The 23,785-nt window shown below is 44.4% G+C and overlaps 1 protein-coding gene across 1 annotated transcript; it reads left to right on the top strand.

The window, feature by feature from the left end:
• The first annotated feature begins 15,269 nt into the window (after positions 1 to 15,269).
• LOC123136011 (calcium-dependent protein kinase 4) lies at positions 15,270 to 23,107 on the top strand. Its single transcript, XM_044555285.1, has 12 exons — positions 15,270 to 15,619; positions 17,201 to 17,331; positions 17,864 to 17,905; positions 18,104 to 18,215; positions 18,319 to 18,397; positions 18,525 to 18,694; positions 19,704 to 19,830; positions 20,378 to 20,493; positions 20,573 to 20,680; positions 20,762 to 20,824; positions 21,095 to 21,268; positions 22,571 to 23,107. The coding sequence occupies exons 1-12, from the start codon at positions 15,365 to 15,367 to the stop codon at positions 22,727 to 22,729; spliced, it is 1,536 nt and encodes a 511-aa protein (XP_044411220.1). The 5' UTR covers positions 15,270 to 15,364; the 3' UTR covers positions 22,730 to 23,107.
• Positions 23,108 to 23,785: the final 678 nt, after the last annotated feature.

Below are 23,785 nucleotides of genomic sequence, written 5' to 3'. Positions count from 1 at the left end.
CTCATGAATAGGCCAGGAGTGTGACTTATATGCTCCACCCGAGGGGTCAGCCTTCGGCAGCCTAGTACTAGTAAGACATGTAGTGAAACTTCTTTACGCCAAACTGACAATTCAAGGCATAGTCCATTGTTCAGTTGTGAAGGAGTGTAGCCACTTGTTCTAGGTGAAGTTCAACCTTAACAGGTCTTTACTGAAACACTGGTATATCGAAACAGCAATTGGAACAGAGGACACAATGGGCCCTCGAGATCTGGTGGGGGATTGCTGAAATCTGAGATGGGCTCTAGGCCCATATTGCAATTTCTGAAAAATCTCTAAGGGCCCATGTGGGTTATATGGCACTAGGTGTGGTGGGAAGTTTAGTCCCACCCCGGAAGTGGAAGGAGAGTTGGAGTGGTTTATAAGGGTTTCTCTTCTACATGCTATTGGAGCTTGAGAAGAGAAGAGGCCCTCGCGCACTCCTCCTCCGCCGCCCGCCTCGCCACGCCACGCCTCGTCACGACGCGCCGCGGGTTGCGGGATTGAGCCGAGCCGAGCTCACACCTACGCGCTTATTTTTGCCAGTCACTAACGGAGAGTTTTCTGACAGCTGGGCCACGATCTGAGACGTCGGATCGTGGGCTGTCACGGACTCGGACGTGGGTCGAGCCCACGTCTCTCCACGCGGCTGCGCCTATAAGTATGCGGTGTCTCCTAACCCTAGCCGCCACGAACAGATCACATCTGCTCACGCGCACGCCCACCGTCGTTCCTTTGCTGCTGCTGCCGCCGGTGACTCCATCCCGTCCGCCACGTACACGGTCGACGGGAGAGCAGGTCTCCGAAACCACGCCCTTCTGGTTCCTGTACGGGGTGAGGGGCGAATAGGTTTTTGGGCAGCGATTACGCGACTGCTCGCTTCCGATCGTCTACTTCCTCTACGTCCGCGTCGCCTTCGTCATCACCATGTCCACCGACGCCGACCGTGCCGCCGCCGAGAAAGCTGAAGCCGACAAGAAGGTCGCCGAGGACGCCGCTGCTGCCACCAAAGCCGCGGCCTCTGCGTGGCCTACTGGAGGGTATAACTCGTTTATCCCGCTCCTGATTATTTTCATATTAGCAGTACTAGCAGTATGTGTAGATTTGTCTACTGTTTGCTTAGTACGTGCATGTTTAGATCAGAGTGAGTACGTCATCAACTTAGTCAATGCCATGCTAGTGATTTACTCATGGATTAATTTAATCGAGAAATTGCCTATTTACTCAACAATCCAAAAACCTATTATGTGTAGGAATTTCTCGGCAAGTGGCTTTGCCGCTGCACTGAAACCGGATAAGTTTACCGGTACATACTTCAAGCGTTGGCAGACTAAGACCACGTTATGGCTCACGGCTATGAACGTGTTCTGGGTCACCGGTGTCTCCACGGGAACGATTGCTCCTGAACAGGAGAAGGCGTTCAAGGAGGCTACCGTTGTGTTTCTCGGAGCAGTTCTTAGCGTGATCGGAGATAAACTGGTCGACGCATATTTACATGTGCATGTCGCCAAGGACTTGTGGGAGGCGCTCGAATCTAAATTCGGGGCCGCCGATGCAGGGAGCGAGATGTATATTATAGAGCAGTTCCACGATTACAAGATGGTTGAAAACCGTCCTGTATTGGAGCAGGCTCATGAGATAATATGCATTGTTAAGGAACTTGAGCTTCTCAAGTGCGAGTTACCGGGCAAGTTTGTCGCGGGCTGCATAATCGCTAAGCTCCCTAATTCCTGGAGGAACTTTGCCACCACTCTGAAACATCAGAGGCGTGAATTCTCTGTGGAGGATGTCATTGGCCATCTGAGTGTTGAGCAGAATTCGAGGGCAAAAGACTCGCACGGAAAAGGGGCCGAAGGGACTTCTGTTGCCAACATGGTGAACCAGAAGAACTTCAACTCCCACAAGCCCAAGGGAAAGAACGGTGTCCAACACAATACCGACTTTAAGAAGAAGGGTAAGAAGACCTTCAAGAAGAACAAGAAGGACGAGGGCTGCTTTACTTGTGGTTCGGTTGAACATTGGGCCAACAAGTGCCCAAACAAGTACAAGAAGTCAGGACAGGACTCCAAGTCTGTCAACATGATTGTGGGCAACAATGAGAATGGTGCATCTGGGTACGGTAATTTATTTACTGTTTTTTCAGTGTTTCAACCCAACGATTGGTGGGTGGACACAGGTGCAGGTGTTCATGTGTGTGCTGACATTTCATTGTTCACTTCTTACCAGGTCACAGGTCACGGGTCCGTATTGATGGGGAATGGCGCGAGTGCTTCTGTTCATGGTGTTGGCACGGTCGATCTGAAGTTTACTTCGGGAAGGATCGTGCAGCTGAAGAACGTGCAGCATGTCCCCGCCATCAAGAAGAACCTCGTTAGTGGCTCCCTTCTATGTAGAGAAGGGTTTAAGTTGGTTTTCGAGTCTAATAAATTAGTTGTTACAAAATATGGACTCTTTGTTGGAAAAGGTTATGAGAGCGGAGGGATGTTCCGCCTTTCCCTCGCAGATTTTTGTAATAAAGTCGTGAACCATATTCATTCGAATGTTAATGAATCTGAAGTTTGGCATTCACGTCTTTGTCACATTAGTTTTGGTGTTATGACGCGGCTAGCCAAGTTGGATTTAATCCCGAGTTTCACTTTAGCCAAAGGTTCTAAGTGCCTTTCATGTGTGCAAGCTAAGCAACCTCGCAAGCCTCATAAGGCCGCGGAGGAGAGACACCTGGCACCATTAGAACTCATACATTCTGATCTTTGTGAGATGAATGGTGTGTTGACTAAAGGTGGAAAGAGATACTTCATGACATTGATAGATGATTCCACTAGATATTGCTATGTGTATCTGTTAAATACTAAAGATGAGGCTCTACACTACTTTAAAATCTATAAGGCAGAAGTTGAAAATCAACTTGAAAAGAAAATTAAACGAGTCCGGTCAGATCGTGGTGGAGAGTACTTCTCGAGTGAGTTTGATTCCTTCTGTGCGGAACACGGCATTATTCATGAGAGGACGCCTCCCTATTCACCCCAGTCAAACGGGGTTGCCGAGCGGAAAAACCGTACTCTAACTGATTTGGTTAACGCCATGTTAGATACATCGGGTTTATCCAAGGCATGGTGGGGGGAGGCTATATTGACGGCATGTCATGTCCTGAATAAAGTTCCGACAAAGGATAGTGAGATCACTCCCTATGAGAAATGGGCAAAGAGAAGGACGACACTCTCGTACTTGCGCACTTGGGGCTGTTTGGCGAAAGTCAACGTGCCGATCCCCAAAAAGCGTAAGCTTGGACATAAGACCGTGGACTGCATTAATTTGGGCTACGCTAAGAACAGCGTTGGCTATAGATTTCTAGTAGTGAAATCTGAGGTACCTGACCAGAAGATCGGTACAATTATGGAGTCTAAGGATGCTACATTCTTTGAGGATATTTTTCCTATGAGAGATATGCAAAGCACTTCTAGACAGGAATCTGAGGAGACTCCTGAACCTGCCATCCCTATGGAATATTATGAACAAACACATGATGAAAATCCCGAGGAGGATGACGAGGAAACCCTTGGTAGGGGCAAGAGACAAAGGACTGCAAAGACCTTTGGTGATGATTTCTTCGTGTACCTCGTGGATGATACTCCCACTTCTATTTCAGAAGCGTATGCCTCTCCAGAAGCTGACTACTGGAAGGATGCGGTCCGTAGCGAGATGGATTCCATCATGGCTAACGGGACATGGGAGATCACTGACCGTCCCTATGGTTGCAAACCACTGGGATGTAAGTGGGTGTTCAAAAAGAAGCTTAGGCCCGATGGTACGATTGAAAAGTACAAGGCTAGGCTTGTGGCCAAGGGCTATGACCAGCAAGAAGAGGAAGATTTCTTTGATACTTATTCACCTGTGGCTAGACTGACCACCATTCGAGTATTACTCTCGTTGGCGGCCTCACATGGTCTTCTCGTCCATCAGATGGATGTTAAGACGGCTTTTCTAAATGGAGAGCTAAAGGAGGAAATCTACATGCAACAGCCTGATGGCTTTGTGATAGATGGTCAGGAAAGAAAGGTGTGTAGGTTGATAAAATCTTTATATGGCCTGAAACAAGCACCTAAGCAATGGCATGATAAGTTTAATACAACTCTGACATCTGTTGGTTTCGTTGTTAATGAGGCTGACAAATGTGTATACTATCGCCATGGTGGGGGCGAAGGAGTTATACTGTGCTTGTATGTTGATGACATACTGATATTCGGAACAAACCTCAAAGTCATTGAGGAGGTCAAATCGTTTCTATCTCAGAACTTTGAGATGAAAGACCTTGGTGTGGCTGATGTTATCTTGAACATCAAGCTACTGAGAGATAATGAGGGTGGGATCACACTTCTGCAATCCCATTACGTTGAGAAGGTGTTGAGTCGTTTTGGATATTCGGACTGCACACCATCTCAAACACCATATGATCCTAGCGTATTGATTCGAAAGTCCAAAGGCATGGCTAAAGATCAATTGAGATACTCTCAAATCATTGGTTCACTGATGTACCTAGTGAGCGCAACGAGGCCTGACATCGCGTTTGCTGTGAGCAAACTGAGCCGGTTTGTTTCCAAACCGGGTGATGTACATTGGCATGCTGTTGAGAGAGTTATGCGCTATCTGAAAGGTACTATGAACTATGGACTTCACTATACCGGATACTCGTCGGTACTTGAAGGGTATAGTGATGCGAATTGGATCTCTGATGCTGATGAGATGAAGGCCACAACTGGGTATATGTTTACTCTTGGAGGTGGCGCTGTTTCCTGGAAGTCTTGCAAGCAAACGATCTTAACGAGATCGACAATGGAAGCAGAATTAACGGTATTAGACACATCTGGTGTTGAAGCGAGATGGCTTCTAGAGGGAAGAGTCCTCCAAGGGGAAGGCACCTCCGAGGTGCCTTGGGGGGGATGGACTCCTCCCCCCCCTCTTGGCCGCCGCACCAGATGCCATCTGGAGGCTGGCCGCCGCCCCTAGGGGGTGGGAAACCCTAAAGGGGGCGCAGCCCTCCCCTTCCCCTATATATATTGAGGCATGGGGCTGCCCATATCACGCGATTTGATCCCTCTTGGTGCAGCCCTACCTCTCTCCCTACTCCTCCTCTCCCATGGTGCTTGGCGAAGCCCTGCGGGATTGCCACGCTCCTCCAGCACCACCACGCCGTTGTGCTGCTGTTGGATGGAGTCTTCCTCAACCTCTCCCTCTCTCCTTGCTGGATCAAGGCATGGGAGACGTCACCGGGCTGTACGTGTGTTGAACGCGGAGGTGCCGTCCGTTCGGCACTTGATCATCGGTGATCTGAATCACGACGAGTACGACTCCATCAACCCCGTTCACTTGAACGCTTGCGCTTAGCGATCTACAAGGGTATGTAGATGCACTCTCCTTCTACTCGTTGCTGGTCTCTCCATAGATAGATCTTGGTGACACGTAGGAAAATTTTTGAATTTCTGCTACGTTCCCCAACAAATGCATCGAGGGAGATGGGTATGAGACCCACATGATTTGCCATGGTGGTAACCCAACCTATATGATCGGAGATCCCGTGAACTAGGACCTGGGAAAACAAGCCAGTGGTGAACTGAGGAGAGTAACTATACTAACCCACTCCGTTGGAGATGCAATACTCTCGATACTGTATGGTAGGATGACTACGGTCTCAATGTGTTCCAAAGCTTATAAAAGCAAGATGCTATCCTACAGAGCGATCTTTGGAGGAACACACCTATATGAGCCCGACTGCTGGTCACAGTCTATGAGATTGGGGTGATCTCTAGTAAGCTCATGAATAGGCCAGGAGTGTGACTTATATGCTCCACCCGAGGGGTCAGCCTTCGGCAGCCTAGTACTAGTAAGACATGTAGTGAAACTTCTTTACGCCAAACTGACAATTCAAGGCATAGTCCATTGTTCAGTTGTGAAGGAGTGTAGCCACTTGTTCTAGGTGAAGTTCAACCTTAACAGGTCTTTACTGAAACACTGGTATATCGAAACAGCAATTGGAACAGAGGACACAATGGGCCCTCGAGATCTGGTGGGGGATTGCTGAAATCTGAGATGGGCTCTAGGCCCATATTGCAATTTCTGAAAAATCTCTAAGGGCCCATGTGGGTTATATGGCACTAGGTGTGGTGGGAAGTTTAGTCCCACCCCGGAAGTGGAAGGAGAGTTGGAGTGGTTTATAAGGGTTTCTCTTCTACATGCTATTGGAGCTTGAGAAGAGAAGAGGCCCTCGCGCACTCCTCCTCCGCCGCCCGCCTCGCCACGCCACGCCACGCCACGCCACGCCTCGTCACGACGCGCCGCGCCGCGCCGCGCCGCGCCGCGCTGCGGGTTGCGGGATTGAGCCGAGCCGAGCTCACACCTACGCGCTTATTTTTGCCAGTCACTAACGGAGAGTTTTCTGACAGCTGGGCCACGATCTGAGACGTCGGATCGTGGGCTGTCACGGACTCGGACGTGGGTCGAGCCCACGTCTCTTCACGCGGCTGCGCCTATAAGTATGCGGTGTCTCCTAACCCTAGCCGCCACGAACAGATCACATCTGCTCACGCGCACGCCCACCGTCGTTCCTTTGCTGCTGCTGCCGCCGGTGACTCCATCCCGTCCGCCACGTACACGGTCGACGGGAGAGCAGGTCTCCGAAACCACGCCCTTCTGGTTCCTGTACGGGGTGAGGGGCGAATAGGTTTTTGGGCAGCGATTACGCGACTGCTCGCTTCCGATCGTCTACTTCCTCTACGTCCGCGTCGCCTTCGTCATCACCATGTCCACCGACGCCGACCGTGCCGCCGCCGAGAAAGCTGAAGCCGACAAGAAGGTCGCCGAGGACGCCGCTCCTGCCACCAAAGCCGCGGCCTCTGCGTGGCCTACTGGAGGGTATAACTCGTTTATCCCGCTCCTGATTATTTTCATATTAGCAGTACTAGCAGTATGTGTAGATTTGTCTACTGTTTGCTTAGTACGTGCATGTTTAGATCAGAGTGAGTACGTCATCAACTTAGTCAATGCCATGCTAGTGATTTACTCATGGATTAATTTAATCGAGAAATTGCCTATTTACTCAACACATATTTCTGCCTCGATCGAGAGGAAATTCTTGGCGAGGAGCTGGATGGGATGGGGCGGAAGAAAGGGTCAAGGGGTCACGGTCGCCACGCAGAGGAGCACGGAGATCTCCTGCTCCGGACGGAGGCGACCGTGGAAGATCGATGCGACGACAGGGACGGGCGGGTTTCTCCACGCGGAGTTGGACTCGCGTCGCCGTCGACGTCGGTCCGCCGCTGGCGTTATAGTATTATAGTCATCACGCAGGAGCCCCTCCCTCCGTTTGGCTGGAGAGCCGGCGAGAAGCTTCGCCGTAGTACATACATACATACGCACGCACGCGGCATCGACCCCATCGATCGATCAAAGTCTCCGGTCAAACCAGCAAGCGGATACGGATACGGCTCCACGTACGCTTGCATGCTGAGCTCGTCGCGTGCACCAAAGGCTGGGTCCTGAGTGCTGCAATCCAGACTCTTTTATGTTTTGTTTTGTTTTTGTTTTGTGCTATGCTTTGACTTTCATTTCACAGAGTTCTTTCATTGGGATTTGTGTCTGTATTAATACATGTGTGTGTTCTCCCTTTTCGGCCGACGAAATGTCAGGTCCTCGACACGCATTTTCGTCGCGATTATGCGTCTTTCGTCTGTATATACATTCATAGAACCTGCGTAAAAAGGATTTTTTAATTAAAAAGACCCGGATCTTATATTACCAGAAATACAAAGCACCTAAAACATACTCTCTCCGTCACACAATTAGACGTTTTTAACATCTATACTTTTTATGGAGACCGAGGGAGTAATAAAAAAAAGTATTTTATTGACAAATACATGACGACAAATCATTGGTAGTACTAGTTCTGATCACTTTTCTTTCACATGACTAGTTCTGATCACTCATTTAGAGAAGTCCAGCATTCGCACATGCATACACGTGAAAAATGAGGTAAAAAAAACATATGACTTGTTACAAGTTGAGACGTGAGAGAAAATTATAAAATAAATTATTGAAAATAATTACTCCCTCTGTAAACAAATATAAGATGTTTTAGGTTACCTAGTAATTATAACCATGAAAATTCCCTTGCAAGGCTGCAAACAAAAATTAACCATGAAAATAGTTGATGGGTCTAATGATGAGTTGTCCTCCGGATGCCATATGACTCTTCATCCTGCCAAAGATAATTGTTGACCAGGAGGAAAGGGAGAGTAGAATCTACTCTTAGTTCTATGCAAGAAGAAAAAATACTCTTAGTTAAGAGTCAACCCGTCGGTCTCTGCACACAATTTAGAGCCAAGCATAAAGTAGTTTGTATGGTAGGGTGTGATTTCCCGTGTTTTAAGCAGACTTTGTGTGAAGAGTTGCCATACAAAGGCAATAAGGTAGAGCTAATTGTTTGATTGTGACTCTTAGCTAAGAGTCGATTTTATTCTCTATCTCCTCTCCTCTTTCCTACGCACCAACAACTATATTACCTGTCATAGCTAAAATTAGCCGAGAGATAACTTATGTATTTGCCATTATAAGATTTTAACAGTTGATGTCGATGCCTTTTGTATTTGTACAATGCCACAATAATGCGAAATGTAGACTAAGCTTAAATTTTATAATAATATGAGTTATTTTACAATAGACTCGAGATGATATGGAGAGATCGAAGAACCAACCACACGAACTTGTTTTTATCTAGGTGTATGTTAATATTGTCAAAGTAGTGGACCTACCTATAGGCGGGGGAGGGAGCGAAAAATGACAATGGAGGCCGAGCTTCTTGGAGCTCGTTCTCGGAATACCATTTTCTACAGCCCGACTTTTTTTGAATTTTTGTGTAAACACACATACACATGCATATACTACGCATGTGCAAAATTTTGAAACATTATACTTTCACTAATTGTGTACAAAAAAGGGAAAATATCTATTTCCAAGTAGACCGTGATTTTTTTGTTCGGACGAATTTTTGTTTTCTAAAGACTATAAATCATATTTTTTTCAAACAAATTTTCACCTGTTTGTGCTGAACACATAGAAGTTTCCATGGGAAAATTTATTTTTTCTAAACTTTTAAATATGTTTTTTGAAAAAAGAATACCGAGCTCTAAGGAGATCGGGCTCCATAAGCCCGCAGTCGGGAGGGAGGCTGCTAGCTAGATCTAACTAATGGCTTTCATTGTCTCAAAGAAAAACTAATGGCTTTCATTGTCTCAAAGAAAAACTAACGGCTTTCATGCTACTCGTTTCATTCAAAAATGGATAATGATTTAGACAAAGGCAAAATCTCCCACGTGGTACTTACATAGTTACTTCTCTAATCATTAAGTAAATATAAGATTACAATTTAATGTTAATTAAAAATCAATATGATGTTATTTTCTTCTAACCAATCAAAATAGCAGCAGATAATATTATTATTGAATTTCTAAAAAGTTTGGCAACATACTATTTAAAACCTCATCTGTTTTTGAATGGCGGTATAGCAAACCCAATGGCAAAAAAAAAAGACTATCAATCAACATCAGCGGCACAATCAAGCACAAGTACAATTCAACTTAGGAAGGTAAAAGGCGTCACTGGCACAATGTGTACAAGTGGCGACATTTTTCTATGGAAAATGGAGAAGTTTCTCCCTGCTAATCTAACATGTGTGTAGTGATTGATAAATCATAAAGATGAGAAATCATGCATGCTCAGTAGCTTTTGAAAAGGGAAAAGTTGCTTATGGTAGCACTACGTAAAAGGAGCTCAAGCTGCATCGTAGATCCAAATTCAGACTATTATGGCGTTAATTATCACATCAGAAGCCTTTTCTAAGTTCCAGACTCAAGAATATTAACCGACATCAATGTTCAAATTTTTGGTAAGGTCTTTTTCTGAACTTCGCCGAAATATCAGAAATTTCAACAAAACATTTTAGATTTTGATGTATTGACATTCAGTTAATGTTAATGGATTTAAACTGAATACTCCCTCTGTAAACCAGTACAAGACTTTTTAGATCACTAATTTCGGTACCCGTCTTAATTTGAGGTATGTCGTCAAAATTCGTTCAAGTTTGAACCGGTAACAAAACAAGAGTGCAGTATCTACGAATGAAAAAATAGTAAAGGAACATGAGAAATTCAGGTCTTTAAACATAGTTTTTTTTTAGTATCTAAAGCCGTCTCTTTAGGACTTTAGTCCTCGAGAGAAAGACAGAAAGTAACAACGTATCTAGTGCTCCCGCAGCTCGCGTTGCTACCGAGCGAGCACAACCAAAAGGTATTAAAAAAATCCGAAACTTTTCAAGTGGATCGAGACAATAGACATGAAAGCACTAGGCACATGTATCTAGAAGATTAAATTAAAACCATATATCGGACCCCCAAAAAAGGCGGCAGAAAACAAGGATTGGGCATTTAGAAAACAACAAAACAAAGATTCATCTGCTACTTGGCCACGAGGCTAATTAGGCTATAAAATACAAGGTGCACTGCCTTTCCAGAGCGGACAAGACAGCAGTGGCCGGGGAGCAGGAAAAAATGTGTGAAAGCAAGGTGTCAAGAGGAGAGGACTGTATGTTGACTTGATCCGGTCTGGAACGGGAGCTCACTCGGGCATCATGGGCGACGTGCTTGGGCCCCCCGCCCCACTGGGTCCGTGTGGTGTGCGTTGGGTACATCAACTTCGCTCTCCAATAATCAACTCTTATATATACACTACTACAAGTTACAATAGGTGATTTTCAAAAGTTTGGTAAATACCAATTCAGTCAACTAGAAAAACCAAATCAACGAGATCGATGTTTATTTTCACATATGCATACACAAACAGTTTTTTTTTAATATTTAAAGACTATGTGCGCCTGATCATCATTAAACACACAAATAAAAGTTGACGGCAAATCAACCTGTGGTTGGATGGCTAGAGGGACAATGGTATCCCCAGCCCACCAGGTTTCAAGTCCTGGTACTCGCATTACTCCCGGATTTATTTCAGGATTTCCAACAATGCACTTTCGGTGGTGGGAGGAGATGTTCGCCTCGACGATGAGGCGCATACGGTGACTTCGTAAATCTCAAAATGATATGTCGGCTCTTACCGTTTCTAACTTATTTTGCCTATCGAGACACATAAACAAAGGTGTGATTACACCGGACATGGCCGGTCGAACTCTGTCGTTTGGACTACGAAAACAATGCATGTTTTTCTTTTCGCGAGATAAAAACAATGCATGTTGCTCAAATGTTTCGGCCCGGTTTTCTACCATGGTTATCTGAGCAGTAGTCTCCTTTTTACCGGACACTTTGTTTGGATCTTCATATTGAATTGGACTGGAATTCCAATTCAGTGAGGAAACTATTTATTTTCTTTAGAAAAAATCTTTTTTAATGCACGTCGACTTTTTTTCATACATATTATACATTTTTGTATGCACTAGGAGTAGTTTTGTATACAATTTTTAACATTTTCTCAAATATATATATTGATGTCTAGTTTTTTCATACATATTGTACATATTTTGTATACATCTAAATATTTTTAATATATGTTTAACATTTTTAAAATACATGACTAAAAGTTTCTCAAAAAGATTCAGATACACATTGAAACATTTTTTGAATGACACAAAATAGGTTTGCAAACTATGTAAACATAAACCATTTTTTCACATTTTATGAACATTTTTTTAAATGTTACAAATATATTTTTGAAGCTCTTGACTTTTTTTAAATATAACGTATTTTTTAATGATCCGTAACATTATGGGAATTGCACAAAGATTTTACATTTTATAACTTTTTTAAATGTCACATACGTTTTTTGAAACGTGTGAACATTTTTAGACGTCCCATACATTTTTAATGGTACAAACATTTTCTAAAAGTTGAGTGAATGTTATTTTTGCACCGCGTGATGAGCGATGAATACTTCTTCAAAAATTTATTAAATTATTTTTTTCGTAATATATGTATTTAGTATTTAAAAAAATATAAAAAATGTAAGAAACACGTGTGGTACGTCAGCGTGATGAAACCAACTTGACCTGGCTATTGGCTTTCTGTAGGCGAGCTTGACTTCTGTCTCGTTAAAGGTGAGACATAGATTTTCCTGCTCGCCGGTCGGGGTACCGGGGCGGAGAGGAAATTGCCAGCTTGATCTGGCAGCTGAAACACACAACGAACGAACGCCTCGCCGCCGCCATCCTCGGTAGTGACGCGGGCTTTCCCGCTAGCTTCCTCTGGTAGCGTGCCGGAGTCGAGGGTGGAGAGGTGGGCGAGTGGGTGGCGGTGGCTAAGTTTATGTCGCCTTAGATGTCGCCCCGCAGGATCGACATGGGGCGGGGGGCGGGGGGAGGGGGAGAGGAGGGGTTTGCAGACTGATGTAACATGTATGTTGATTGTCGTGTTGCATCTTTTGACAATTTTCCCTCTTAAATACAGATGATTTTCGGTCCATGAAGGAAATTTGTTTTGCCCAAGATCGTGTCCAAGGAGGAATCTACCCGGCTACGACGCATGGGAAGTCAACACACGCTGAGTGTATATATTACAAAAGTTTTTTCCTGGCATGACACAGTTGATCTGCTTAATCCCTCCCTATCTAGTCTGCAGAGGAGAGACGACCAACATAGCGCTGTCAGGCAATCAAATCAAATTTAATTCATACTCCCTCCGTCACATAATATGAAACGTGTTTTTATATGATGGGACAGAGGGAGTAGTATTATTATAATTAAGTGGCTGCTGGTATAGAACCACCAGGAAATTAGCACTGGCCGATCATGCTTAGCTAGTCTGGGAGCACATTATACAAATCGTTAGCTGACACCTGTGTAAGATAGCTCAATGCATGTTCAGATATTTCGAGAAAGATACTCCCTCCGTTCCTAAATATAAGTCTTTGTAGAGATTTCATCATAAACCACATACGGATGTATCTAGATGCATTTTAGAGTATAAATTCACTCATTTTGCTCTATATGTGGTTCATAGTGAAATCTCTCCAAAGACTTATATTTAGGAACGGAGGGAGTAGATGTTTAAGGACTATGAGCGCCTTCGTCCCTGATAAAATTTGCATATACCGATTCTGGAATAAAGAAACTAATATCTCACCTACCAATGATGATCTACCAACCGTGTTGGAAGCATGCCCAACACTAGTGTCTACTATTACTTTTCCTTGTTTTCTTTTTGAGAAAACCATAGTACAAAGATTATTTTGTACACTCCCTCTAATCTCAAAAGGCCATGTATAACATCCGGGTTAATAGGATGGACATACTGCACATATAAAAATATAAGGAATTTTGTTTTTTAGGAGCTCATCAGCAAGGAACCTCAAAGTTAAACATAGCAATAAGAAATTCCTTCTTAGCTTGGAGCAATTTGAGAATAAGACTAGTGTTGTTCTGTGGAGCTACTTTAGATCTTAGCTATAGCTAGCGTCCGGAACATTACAGATTACACCATGCATGTTTGCTTCACCTCATGCTCATTCTCGTCGTCATAGATCCTGGAGATGTACTCCATCACACATGTTGTTGCTGAAGGCGGTGAGCCACCTCCACGGCCTTGGACGGCTTCTGGAGGACACTCGATGGAGTGGTGAATGAGGCAAGGAATGGGAGATATGAAATGGTGGTCGAACAAGTAAAATGAGAAAAGTGGATCATCGAGGGGAACCAGACGATTCATGAAGCATCAAATTGGCAGGACATTGAATCGTTCAAAATAGGGAGAGGACATTTTCTCCACAATCTCCATGGCACCTGACGAGCAAGAAGAGGAGTTCACCGGCGTTAAAGTTGGCTGGGGTTGCCCGCTGAGCCCGTCGGATGCGATCCAGGCAACTCGCTGGTCCATCTCCCTCGTCTAGCCCGACGTAGCAAGTGGGGGAGTGGCGGGTTGCTCCAGGCCGGGGGGAGGGAGGGCACGGCGGCACGGGGATTGCGGCTCCCGTGGACGATGCCGTGTCGTACGCGCCTCTCGTGCCTGCGACCGCATCATTCGCCGTCAACGCGTGCGTAACGAGGACCTGCCGGCAGAGAAAGAAGTCGGCTATGCGGAGATCGATGAGTCGCTGGCCAGCGCGTCCACGTCCACCACCAACGTCGAGGTAAAGTAGAACACATGAGGACACCGCTGGTTGGGTCCCAGGAAGGCCACCGCCGGCGCGTCACCGGCTTGCACAACCGATGAATTGTCCGGTTCTTTATCACAAACCATTGTCGACCCCGCCTGGCCTCCACGGAAGCGGAGGAGCCTCCCTTCCCTCCAGCTGAAGCACCCCCTTTGCCACTCTGATGAGCGGCGCAATCGAAAATAGGGAAGATACAGGAAAGAATATACCTCCGGGGCTTACGGCAATCTGCTGGACATGGGGAAAACAAAGGGATCCGCCGCGGCAGGTCGTAGACTAGGGTAGTGTATCTGTGTCATGTGACAGGAGATCCGCGCGACCCGACATGCACATGGTTTTATCTTTTTTTAGTTTGTGTCTGCATGGATTTCATTCGGTTTGTTGAAAAGGTGTTTGAAATGTATGCGGACAACGTTGGATGGCCTGCTCCGGCATCCATATATCCACAGATCCGCAGACAGCGTTAAAGATGCCCTAACATCCTTCTAACCAGATAATTACAAGTTAGTCTACGACACCAAACAAAACGAATAATCAGACAAGTAACTACTCTCCCGTTCCTAAACATAAGTCTTTGTAGAGATTTCATTATAGACTACATACGGAGCAAAATGAGTGAATCTACGCTTAAAATGCATCTATACACATCCGTGTGTGGTCCATAATGATATCTCTACAAAGACTTATATTTTAGAACGGAGTAGTATATAAGAACAAGCTAAAAGCTAAACATAAAAATTATGTTACACCAGGAGAAACAAGGAAAGAAAGAGACAAGAACAGAAGGGAAGAAATGGTCTGAAAGAGGGTAGGGAGGTGTGTTGACAATGGGAGGCGAGGCAGTTTGACGGTTTGACCGACTGACCAGCGACACACGGGAAGGCCTCCTCTTCTTCCTTCCCCTCTCGCTGTCTCCCCTCCTCCTTCCTCCGCTCCACCCTCACCTTCCTCTCCACCTTCCTCCTCCCCACTCCCCCACCCCACCCGACCCAAACCCCCCTCCTCCGCCTCCGCCTCCCCGCCCCTATATACCTCGCCCGCGCCCTCCCTATGCTGAGCTCCCACCCCCAAACCCCCGCGCCCCCGACCACGACGACGACGACGACCCTTCCGACGACGAGTACGGCCACGACGAGAACCGGGCACCATGGGCGCCTGCCTGTCCTCCTCCAAGCAGGAGGCCGACGCGGAGCGGCGGCGGCGGCAGCGGCCGAGGGGCGGCAAGGCCGAGGAGAAGGGCGCGGCGGAGGCGCCCGCGGTGGAGTTCGGCTACGAGCGGGACTTCGAGGGCAGGTACGAGGTCGGCCGCCTGCTCGGCCACGGCCAGTTCGGCTACACCTTCGCCGCCGTCGACCGCCTCTCCGGGGACCGCGTCGCCGTCAAGCGCATCGACAAGGCCAAGGTCCGTTTCTCAGGATTTCCCCCCGCATCTGCAGCTCGGTTCGGCTCGGTTCCCCGCGGTCTTCGTTTGGTCGGGAGATTGCGACGGTATCAGTTGCCGCCGCCGGTCGTCGGGTGATTCGTTCAGCTAGCTTGAGATCACTCGGCTCATCGATTCAGCGGCGTTGCGCGGATTTAGACTTTAGAAGATAGATTATTATACGGGGGAAATGAAATTACTCGCCATTCTCGGTATGAAATTGCTGAATGCTGCTGCTGTCGCTGATGATATGTGGAGGAGGGTGGTCTACCCTCCGTGTCGGCAAGGCCCTACACTCTTCCTCTTGTCGATTCATCAATAGGTGCAGCTGTCCACTTTCCTTTTTGGGGGGTCCAGTACATGAGTGAAGCCAATCTTCGCGGGTTCCTTCCTGGTTTGGCACTTGAGTAGTTGTTCACCACGCCAATTTTGCTCCTGAAAATGGCACATCTACCTGTACTTCTACTTCTGCCCGAAATGGTGAAGACGCTTCCTCCTGACTCCTGACCGTTTGCGTAGATGCCAACCTCAGAGGGAGAATGTTATAGTTGATAGTAGTAGTTTGTACGCTACCTTGTCCGCGTCTCTTGTTCCTGTTAAGAACTTGTGAAGCGCCATTTTTGTGAAATACATTTCACATGGAGCTCCAGTTTTCGCGTAGCGTATATGTCTTCGTTTTCAACCTTGATTTTAGTTTTGATATTATTTTTTGCAGTCTTTACGGATAATATGGTGTAGGTGTTCATTTAGGATAGCTAATCTTTTGCTCCTGGTAAGCTCACCAACCATTTCCTGGAGTGGACAATGTCTCCTTGGCTTCTTCCATGTTATTGGCGGATGACATTTTCTTCATTCCACTCAGTTTGACCTGGGAATGCATGTATTAATCAACACGGTGTTGATGTATTCAAAGACTTTGTACCTTGGTTCAAAAGACAGTATTGCTTTATTATTTTCTACTCCCTATGATCCATGTTACTTGTCGCTCAAACAGATGTATCTAGCTCTGAAATACATCTAGATACATCCGTTTGAGCGACAAGTAATATGGATTGGAGGGAGTACTAAAAATGCAAAGCCATTGAGGGAAATTTCAATCACCACGGAATCTTAAATGACTTTCATGGTAAATTCGGGTCATAGGTATGCTAGAAATATGGGCCGTTCGTTCTGTGGCAGAATGCATAACAATTGAAAGTTGACAGCAGGATATCCTTGTGAAAGTGTACTGACTATTGGTTATTAACCTTCTGTGGAAATTATACCTCTTATTCCAAAGGAAAGAAAATGTAGCACCTACACTGCTATGTTGCGAACTATAATAATAACTAATAAAAACATAATGATTTCACTGCATGAATGCTAATTGCACATGGTTCTATAAATCATTATCCTCTATTATAGATGGATACGGTGTCGAGTCTTGTTCAGCTAATATTCATCCATGCAGCTAATTGAAATCTTGGATACGTGCAATGTACAATTACATGTTTACATCTGTCAGCTTTGCATCATCTTTGGAGTATGTGATTAACATAATTATATTTATGGACTTTATAACAGATGACCCGACCTGTTGCTGTGGAAGATGTAAAGAGAGAAGTGAAGATTCTTAAAGCCCTTAAAGGCCATGAGAACATTGTTCACTTCGACAATGCATTCGAGGACGATTCATATGTGTATATTGTGATGGAGTAAGTAGTCTTGTACTTATTTAGCAGAATTTGCTCTCAGTAACATTTAATGATATGATGGTCTGCAGGTTTAACAGTGTTATTTTGCCACAGTTGTCGAAACAAATTATGATATCTTGTTCCTAGAGTCACATGCATGCACTTGCTGAAATTTTCCTTCTAAATCCTAGTAATTCTGTCTTGTCCTGAGATTTTTTCGACAAAGTCTTGTCCTGAGATAAATTAAGTTTATATTCCTCATAACACTGTGGGTAGACCAGCTGTATTGTCTATCTAAATTTGACATTATAATATATGAATATGTATAGTGTAATGAAATGCTCAAATTTTGAGCGCACTTACTCATGTATGTTTTGAACTCTTCGCAGTTTCCTTGCATTGTATCACAAATATTTGGTTAGCATATATCATGATCTATTGGGCTATCACGCTTAGGGATATTTGGAGTTCTTTCTTTTAAAAGCATAATCAATAATCATTCCTATGCTCTAGTACCAAGTACTAAGTCTTGCTTCTTTGCCTTTTCTTGCAGACTTTGTGAAGGTGGTGAACTATTGGACCGGATTTTGGCAAAGTAAGATCAGATATATTCTGCTTTTCTTGTTCCATATGTCGTTTTCTCTTCTGGTGCCATTCGGTTGCTACATTTAGTGGTGTCTTTTAGACTTTTAGTTCTCACAAATTTTAGCCTTGATGTTTTTGGTGTCTGCATTAATCACCTTTTGATTGTGAAAAGAAGAATCAGTTCTCACTGGCATTTACCCTTTGACAGAAAAAACAGCCGCTATAGTGAGAAAGACGCTGCAGTGGTGGTGCGGCAGATGCTCAAAGTGGCTGCTGAGTGTCATCTGCGTGGGTTAGTCCATCGAGATATGAAGCCTGAGGTAAAAATCGATTGCTTTTGATGTCTTGGCACTTAGCATACAGTTTTGGTGATACTTCACTACTTCTCAGGTCATGTAAGAATGTGCCTATTTTCCTTCCCAGAACTTCCTTTTCAAATCAACCAAGGAGGACTCGCCTCTGAAGGCAACAGATTTTGGTTTGTCAGACTTCATAAAACCAGGTACCTGCTTCAGTGTCTTTTGTATATGTGCATCATTGTTATGTGTATCTTGTCGCATCAAATCTTAACGGGGCATCGAACTCGGTAATTGCTCTGGCTCATACATCGCTTAAATACATGATTACAGGGAAGAAGTTCCGTGATATAGTTGGCAGTGCCTATTATGTTGCACCAGAAGTATTAAAACGGCGGTCTGGACCTGAGTCGGATGTTTGGAGCATAGGAGTTATAACTTACATTTTGCTCTGTGGGAGGCGCCCCTTTTGGGATAAAACAGAGGATGGCATATTCAAGGAGGTAAATGGATTGTGTTGCATTGGTTATGCTTCCATGTAAATTGTGCTTGGTGACTGTGGTGAGCTTTATCATAGTGTTTTCAGTGAACTGACAAAGTGGAGAAGCTGTGTTTTTTGCAACTTTTTCACTATGTAATGTGGCAATGTTACCTTAAACATGTGCAGTCTCTGCTCTCTAGGCAATTTCTGTATAGCTGATGCCTGCCAATTTCTTTGACACAATGCAGTCTTAAATTGTGTAGTCCTTCCCCAGACCCCACCTGGTGTGGGAGCTTCTAAGCACTGGGTCTGTCCTTTTAATGCAGTCTTAAATTGCCTACCATCATTTGGACGTGTTAATATACAACCGTTAGCCATCTCAGAAATGAATATATAAAAATATTGTCCACTTTTATTTAATACCATGTATAAATGCACAATCTATGGTGCCAATCCTCTCAGGCAATCTGTGCATAGCTGCTGGTATAGCTACTGGGAAATTTGTATATTGCCTTAGGCCCTGTTCGGTAATGGGCCGCTCCGGTAATCTGCGGAGCGGGTAAATGGCAACTCCACCATTTTGACCTACAGCTCCGCCAACTCCGCTCCGGGAGCTGTGGAGCGGAGCGATGCCGAACAGCCCCTTAGTTTAAGACAGGCACCTAAACATAGAAATTTATAGTACTACCTCCTGGTATAATTTTTCCAGCCAAATTATGTTATAACTATTTTTAAAACATGTCTAAATATTCTGGGTATTTCAAAAAAAAGAACAATTTACTGCCTTTCCTACTGGCTTGCTAGAAAGTCTGGCCCACATGCCATGACAGAACATTTGTAGTTAATTTAGAAAATAACCATAAGTTAAACATTTTACTCTACAAGTAAAAGGTGTTGGGTAATATGCCTGTCCACTTCAATCTACCATCAATTTTTTTTTGTGTGTAATATTTCTATGCATGTATATCAGCAAAGACAGAATCTTGATAGCATACATGATCTTATGTGTTCTATTAATTTCTTTTAATCAGGTTCTAAGAAACAAGCCTGATTTCCGTAAGCGACCTTGGCCAAGCATCAGTTCAAGTGCTAAAGATTTTGTTAAAAAATTACTGGTGAAGAACCCAAGGGCGAGATTGACAGCAGCTCAAGCTCTCTGTAAGTTCCAATATAATGTCAATACTTTGCTAGTGTACATGATGCTTAGGGTTGCATTTTTTGCCTATTCTTGTTTTCTGCGTGAGAGAACACGCACATACATAGTGCCAAAAAAGAATGCACATGAGTAAGTCTGCAATCTGCATGCCAAGTGCTGTGCATACATACAGCCTGAGGACAAGTCTGTCTTTCATCACGAAATTTTTCTGGGATTTTCAAAATATGCTAGAATCAGATGTTGCATTCTGATTTTGGAGTAACATAAAGTCCTCTAAAAAAGAAGCCTTATGAAATGTAAAAAACACATGTGAGTTATTCAGTTTTATTTGGTTTTTTAGTGAGGTCAAACACTGGATGTCTGCTGCAATACCATTTTTTTCCAGGCTGTATCATCTTATAGGAGTTTACTTGGTTGTAGAAAGACATATGGTGTTAACATGTAGCTTAAACTTTTTAAGCATCAAGTTAGGAAGATGATTGCAGCAAGAATGTCTAGTACTCACCATCTTTCATGTTTACTAATTCTGATTGTGCTTGACATGATTAGCACATCCATGGGTGAGAGAAGGAGGAGATGCATCTGAGATCCCTGTCGATATATCTGTGTTGTATAACATGCGCCAATTTGTCAAGTACAGCCGTTTTAAGCAATTTGCGCTGCGGGTAAGCATCACGGTCTCAAAAATATTTTTATGGTATTCTCATTCTGTTCCTTACAAATATTGCTCCATTGCTTGTTCAGGCATTAGCAAGTACAGTCAATGAGGAAGAGCTAGCGGATCTAAAGGACCAATTCGATGCTATTGACGTTGATAAAAGTGGATCAATTAGCATTGAAGAAATGCGGCATGTAAGATTTAGAGTCGTTTTTATATGTGAACATTTTGCACTGGTACTGGATGGTGCTGACGATCTTTGTATGTTTCAATAGGCCCTTGCGAAGGATCTTCCTTGGAGATTGAAGGGCCCTCGTGTTCTTGAGATCATTCAAGCGGTAAGCTTTGAGAGACTTCTTTTCGGTCTCCCTTTTATTTCGCAGCAACCTGGATTTCGAGTCGCTCGACTAGTCGCGACTAGTCGACGACTAGTCTATGAGTCGCAAAAATATGGTCGACTCAGCTTAGTGTCGACTTGCGACTCAAGTCACAACGCAGGCTCGACTTCTTCCGAGTCACTGCCCCAGAGCGACTCGCATGAGTCGCGACTCGAAAACCATGCGCAGCAAGCAGTTGACAAACCTCAACTGATCTTATTTTTATGGTAGATCGACAGCAACACGGATGGCCTTGTCGATTTCAAAGAGTTTGTTGCGGCAACTCTCCACATACATCAGATGGCTGAGCTGGACTCTGAAAGGTGGGGCCTGCGCTGCCAAGCTGCTTTCAGCAAATTTGATCTGGATGGTGATGGATACATCACCCCCGATGAACTTAGAATGGTAAGTTCTGATTCCTATTGTGTTCATGTTGGTTCTTGGATTCACGCATCATGTCACATAATCCATTTTTGCACTTCTTTTTCTCATGAATGGTGACGTTCCATATTGTGCTTTGCTTCCAACTATCTGGTTCTTCATATTCAGTGAATGGAGTAATTCCTCGAGTTTGCACATAGAAATTAAGATTTTTCCACCATAAAAAGGAAGTATGCATCGGGTTGTAGTCCATTCAGGTGCATTCCCAGATTTGAAGGCTGTTTGATTGTCCACGTTGCATGCTTCGGCATTTATATTTGGACTACTATTTCAGAGCCTAAATATTTATTTACCGAGACAAACCTAACAGTATCTTTCCTACTTGGGGCTCCTTTGATTCAAAGGAAATCCATAGGATTTTTGAAGGATTAGAATCCTTAGGATTTTTTCCTACATTGGTCGTTGAATCCTATAGGAATTTTTCCTATGGAATCATGTGTACTAGATTTCATTGGACATCTAGCATCCACTCCTACCTCTTTTTCACTTTGTTTTTGCTGTGCTAATCCTATGGGATTCAAGTGGGCAACTGGGCATGTCACTCCAATCCTTTATTTTTCCTATTCCTGCGTTTTGAGAATCCTATGAATCAAAGAGGGCCTTATAAAGGTTGGAGTTGGTGGTGAGTTCACATGTGAGACCAACAAAACAAATGCACCCACATTGAGAATAGCAACCTTCCATGAACATAAATAAACAAATGTATTTGTACTCACATGTGGGACCAAACACAGATAAACAATACACTATTCATCTGAGACTAACACTTAGGCACAAATAACAAATGCAGAAATGCGACGTCAACTCAATATAATGCTCTTGCTTTTCTTTTTACTTTTCTTTCTTTCCAACCAAGTTATTTCAGTTTTATATCACAGAAGAAGAGTGTAATTCCAAAACGACGATGGACCTTGTCCTCCTACCTGATCCACGACCTTGTGCAGTCAACTTACCAATGTCTATTGACTATTCTCATATGTTTCAACATTCGAAATGGTGTGTCTTAAAGGACCATGGTCACTTAAGATTCTTCAATTCCTGACGCGTGATCTTTGTTGTATTTTTGTTCTTTTTAATAGTGAACCGCGAGCAAAGGCCGCATGACGCCAATGTATTTTGACAATTTCCTAAGCCAGTGACCTAACTCCTCGTATTTTATAGTTTTGTAGCAACGCACGGGCATTATGCTAGTAGTACCGACAACTGCAGCATAGAAACTAACTGTGACTGGTAGCATTCTCACTGGGGTTTTATTCCAATGTGCAGCACACGGGCTTAAAGGGATCCATCGAGCCATTGCTGGAGGAGGCCGACATCGACAAGGACGGGCGGATAAGCCTGTCCGAGTTCCGCAAGCTCCTCCGAACCGCGAGCATGAGCAACCTGCCGAGCCCGTCCGGAGTTCCGAATCCCCAGGCTCTGTGAGAATCGGCGAGGAGCATCTATAGGGGCCGGGGAGATGGTGACGAGTACATTAGAGAGTTTATTTCTTCTTCTTTTGTGCTGTTTTCTGCGTTCCGTGCGATGTGAGGGTTTCTGATTTGTTAGCATCCAGGTTCTTTGTGCAGTGGTAAGGGTTAGAGATAAGTTTCAGGGTAAATATTTTCGTTGAAGTGTGGAAGGCCCAAAATCACGCCTTGTACAGTGTTCCATGTTACTGTTCTGTGCTATGCAGGATGCTGTTGTTTTTCCTGTCTGAACAGAATCATTTCGTGGCCTTCGTTGCACAGAAGTCATATGTTGTTACTCTTATGACCACTTGCAAAGAAAATTTGTGACATGGCTGTGTTAGTGGTGACCGTAGTGTGCTCGCAGTAAACAGGCTTGGAACCCCACAAAGAAACCACAGTGAAGTCGGGAAATCGCTGGGATTTTGTTAGTAAGAGATGTTCTAGTGACATGAAGGCCTCTGCCAATCTTATCCTTCCATCAAAGCACATACTATCATGACAGGTTCGCATCAGAATGCTAGGAATGAGACTCTCTCACTTGCAGAGCAGTGACTCAGTGGAGGGTAAAGGATGCCCGCCTCTGAAGACGCACCTTGTGTTTCTCCCGGTTGTTCCTAAAACAAATTCACGCAAACCGGATTTGTTCCAGCAAATTGAGTACCTAACGAAAGAGCGGCAAAATCACAAGTTCAGCCAAAACTGGCAGTGGATACAATACAATTACCACAAAATGAAGAAGGAGCTCAAAATGGCAACAAACCATACGAACACCCTCGGGGGAACGGGTGCCTCGAAAAAATAGTGGCTGCAAGTTAGAGAAAAGGTAGGAAAACATGACTCGTGAAGAAGACATTCAATTAGTATTAGCCTAGCATGATATTCAATTTGCGTCAGGTCAAGCTTACTGTTCAATTTGTTTAGCCATCTCGTTATCCAAATCATATCTGCCAGAATCAATTTGGAAATAGCGAATTCAGAAATTATGCATTTTCCAGAAAAAACAACACAATTTCCCATTTTCATTTCCTTA

The sequence above is a fragment of the Triticum aestivum genome, chromosome 6B, assembly GCF_018294505.1.
Source record: "Triticum aestivum cultivar Chinese Spring chromosome 6B, IWGSC CS RefSeq v2.1, whole genome shotgun sequence".
NCBI classification, from domain to species: Eukaryota; Viridiplantae; Streptophyta; class Magnoliopsida; order Poales; family Poaceae; genus Triticum; species Triticum aestivum.
Note: the sequence above shows the minus strand (reverse complement) of the source record. Positions and strands in the feature narration are given on the sequence as shown.